Source organism: Bison bison, unplaced genomic scaffold (genome assembly GCF_000754665.1).
Source record: "Bison bison bison isolate TAMUID 2011002044 unplaced genomic scaffold, Bison_UMD1.0 scf7180017864285, whole genome shotgun sequence".
NCBI lineage: Eukaryota > Metazoa > Chordata > Mammalia > Artiodactyla > Bovidae > Bison > Bison bison.
In genome coordinates, this window is record NW_011494857.1 from 2,267,743 (window position 1) to 2,271,547 (window position 3,805).

Consider the following 3,805-nt stretch of genomic DNA (forward strand, 5'->3'; position numbering starts at 1 on the left):
GTCCTTTGGGATCTGGTCCCTGTGCTCTCCTCCCCTCTACTCTCCCATTAGTCTTACCCACTCACAGTGGCCTCCCAGCCCTCTCATCTCCCTGCTGATGCTGCTACAAGGGGAGTTTAGTGGAGAAATCCACCTTCGGGCAGGGCTGGTACAAGGTGGAGGAATCAAGGGCATCTTCCCTGAGGGGGAGGAAGATCAAGTTGGGTTGTGAAAGAGGACTAAGGATATCCGAGCCTCAGAGAGGCAGATGAGGGATAAAAGCAAAAAGCACCACAAATAATAAAATTCACTCTTTTATTGTTCACGTGGGTGTGCCAGGCACTGTTGCTTGTTTCACACTTTTACAACCTTCAATCTCCCCCACCACAGCCACTGCCTTATGAGGCATGTATGATTCTTATCTTCATTTTTACAGAGGAGAAAACCTACACAGTGAAGGAGGGCAGTTCCTGTGGGTACATGGCTAGCAAGTAGGGGAGCTGGGACCCCCCAACTCGACTCTGGCCAGACAAGAGACCACTTCTCTGTAGGAAGAAATTGAGCCCATGGGGTCATCAAGGGAGGAAGAGATCACTGGAAGGGCATTGTGTGTATTCTGTTAGCGGCAGGGGTAAGACCTTAGCCCGTGTCCACCATCACACCTAGCGATGAGAGGGTGGGGCTGGGGTAGAATCAGGAAGGGTCTGCACTGTGGTGTCACGGCTTTTTATTAAGCATTAGGGTCGGGTGTGGGCCGGAGGAGGGGAAGAGGTCAAGAGGTGGAGGTCACAGATCAGGATCAGTTGGCCTGAATGACTCTTTGGATCCAGTGACCGTATCTGCAGACGTCAGTGTAGACGCCCGGCTTCTCCTTGGAGCCGCAGGGGACGTTACCCCAGGACACGAGGCCTCGGAGGCGGTCGCCACATACCAGTGGACCCCCGGAGTCGCCCTGTGGGTGAAGAGGGGGAGAGAGTCAGACACAGACCCACAGGACAAAGAAAAAGAGACGGCGACTTCCTGGGGTGCAGTGGACCGGGAATCTGCCTGTGCAGGGGAGGTGGGTGCGATCCCTGTTCTGCAGGAGTCCATGTGCCACGGAGCCGCTAAGGCTCTGCTGCCACTAGTGAGCCTGCGTGCCGCCACTCCTGAAGCCCGCGTGCCCAGAGTCCGTGCTCCACCATGAGAGAAGCCACCGCAATAAAAAGCCCATCCACAACGAGAGAGCAGCCCCCGCTCACTGCAACTAGAGAAAGCCCCAACGAAGACCCAGGGCAACCATAAACAAATAAATAACTTTAAAAACCCACTCTAAAAAAAAAAAAAAGAAAGAAGGAGACACAGAGAGACATGTAGAGAGGGGGTGAAGATACTCAGATGGAGAGAATGACTCATATACAAAGAAAGAGAGACAGACACAAAGTCACAGTCAGGGGAATAGAGACTGAGGGAGACTCAGAAACACAGACATCTCTAAAGGGAGGACGGACAGTCTCAGAAATGCGGCTTCTCTTCCTGCCCTTTCCTTGCATCCAACTCACTGGGCATCACCTTTCTCTAGCTTTGTCTCCTTCTCCCTCTTGGCTGGTCTCTGCAGATCCTCCAATGCAGAGGGGTCAGTTTGGGCACCGGAAGGAGAGATCCAATGGACGACGTGGCAGGAACCCAAGTTAAAGGTATTTGGGAGACAGGACGGGGCCCCTTTGCTCCCTGGCTAGGGTCTCCCTTCTGCACAGCTTGGCTATTTCCAAGCAGGACGGTGGGGGCTCTGTTAGAGGAGGGACAGTCTCCTGGCACCATCTGCCTCCTGACTGTATCTCTCTGGTTCTTGATCTCTTCATCTCCATCCTTGTCTCTGCACTTCCTGTCTCTGCTAATTGGCTCTTTGTCTCTGCCTGTCCCTGTCTGTGTTTCTGTGTATGGAATTGAATCTCTCTCTCTTTTCATGCCTCTGATTCTCACCCAACCTGACTCTATGTGTGTCTGTCCCTTCCATTTGGGCTATGTGTCTGTCTCTTCCTGCCTGTCTACCTCCTTGGCCGTGTAGCCGATGGGTCCCGGCGTCCTCACCTGGCAGGAGTCCTTCCCATGCTTCTCATCCCCGGCACACACCATATTTTGGGTGATCTGGCCAGGGTAGGCATGATCACACTTCTCACGGGACACCAGGTGGACGTATGCACACTGGATGGTGTCGGGGTATTCACCTGCAAAGAGAGATGGGCCATGATCACTTCACAGTCCACCCTTCTCACTGATCCTCCAACATCTATAAATCCTCCCTCCCCTAATGATTCCTATTTCCCACTGGTTCCATTATTCCTGTTTGTCACTCATTCTCAACACCCACTTCCACTAACTGACTCCTGATTGGTCCTTCTTCCCATCACTCTTCCCTCCCATTGGCCTGTCTTCCTCATTAATTACCCCTTCTCTTAGTCAGGTTAGTCGCTCAGTCATGTCTGACTATTTGCAACCCCATAGACTGCAGCACGCCAGGCTTCCCTGTCCATCACCAACTCCCGGAGCATGCTCAAACTCATGTGCATTGAGCTAGTGATGCCATCCAACCATCTCATCCTCTGTCGTCCCCTTCTTCTCCTGCCTTCAGTCTTTCCCAGCATCAGGGTCTTTTTCAGTGAGTCAGTTCTTCGCATCAGGTGGCGAAAGTATGGGAGCTTCAGCTTCAGCATCAGTCCTTCCAATGAATGTTCAGGATTGATTGCCTTTAGAATTGACTGGTTTGATCTCCTTGCAGCCCAAGGTATTCTTAAGAGTCTTCTCCAGCTCTACAGTTCAGTCTTCATTTCCTATTGTTTTTTCCTTTCTCTTAGGTCCCGCCTCCACTTGTCACTTTTCCACTGGTCCCACCTTCTTCAGTATTCTCTTCCTCTATTAGTCGCTCCTCTGTTATATCCCGTCCTCCTTCACTGGACCTGTTTTCCCATTGGCCCATCCTGATTGGTCACCACTTGACTGTGTGCCTTTCCTAACTGGTCCCTTCTTTCCTCATTGGTTCTCCCTCCCTATTGGCCCTTCATCCAAAGCTGTGCTCCCTCATTGGTTGTTTCCTAAATGGCCTCGTGTTCCCCTATTGATTCCCCCTTCTTTTTTGGCTCTTCACTCACAGGCCCACCCTCCATGGTTCCTGCTGATCTATTGGGTTTCTTTTTGCCTCTAGTCCTTTATCTACTGACCCCTCTTGACCTTTGACTCTTCTCAATTGGTTCCTCCACCATCAGCTTTCTCTACACTGTTCGCTTTCTTGATCCACATCCTTCAGCTGGCTTCCCTGCTTTATTGATCTCTCTTCTTCCATTAGTCCCTCCTCCGTTTATCCTTTCTTGATCATCCTGATCAGTCCTTTTTGACAATTGGCCCCCTTCCTGATTGATATCTCCGCAGTGACCTTCCCTGTTCATTGACCCTTCATGTCATGTCCCACAACTCCGTTTCAACCAGCTGTTGGTCTGCGCTCTTCTCTGGCTGTTCACTTTTAGCCCAGCTCTCGTATTTGCCCTCCCTCCCCATTGAACTTTCACCCACTAATTCACTCTCCCACTGACTCTCACCGTGAACCACCTCCCCCCACCATGACCCATCACCCAGTGATGACGGGTCACAGCATCATTCTCCCCTTACTGACCATCTGCCATCTTGCCCCAGCCTAGGATGTGGCAGCTGGTGTGGTTGGCTGAGCAGTCTCTTTCCAGGGCCAGAGGCTGGATGTGGTCGGAGAGCCTGGCCGGCCGTGACAGACGCAGCAGCATGATGTCCTGGTCGTGGGTGGCGGCATTGTAGCCCGGGGGGGGCACGGTCCGGAGGG

General features: G+C 52.2%; 1 protein-coding gene across 1 annotated transcript in view; it reads right to left on the bottom strand.

Moving 5' to 3' along the window:
- Positions 1 to 778: 778 nt before the first annotated feature.
- LOC104995756 (kallikrein-6-like) overlaps positions 779 to 3,805 on the bottom strand; it is a 6,806-nt gene continuing 3,779 nt past the window's right edge. Inside the window, exons 3-5 of the mRNA XM_010849738.1 lie at positions 3,626 to 3,804; positions 2,050 to 2,186; positions 779 to 931 (exon numbers count right to left, since the gene is read on the bottom strand). Coding sequence (XP_010848040.1) covers positions 779 to 931; positions 2,050 to 2,186; positions 3,626 to 3,804 — 469 coding nt within the window. The remainder of the gene's footprint in view (positions 932 to 2,049; positions 2,187 to 3,625; position 3,805) is intronic.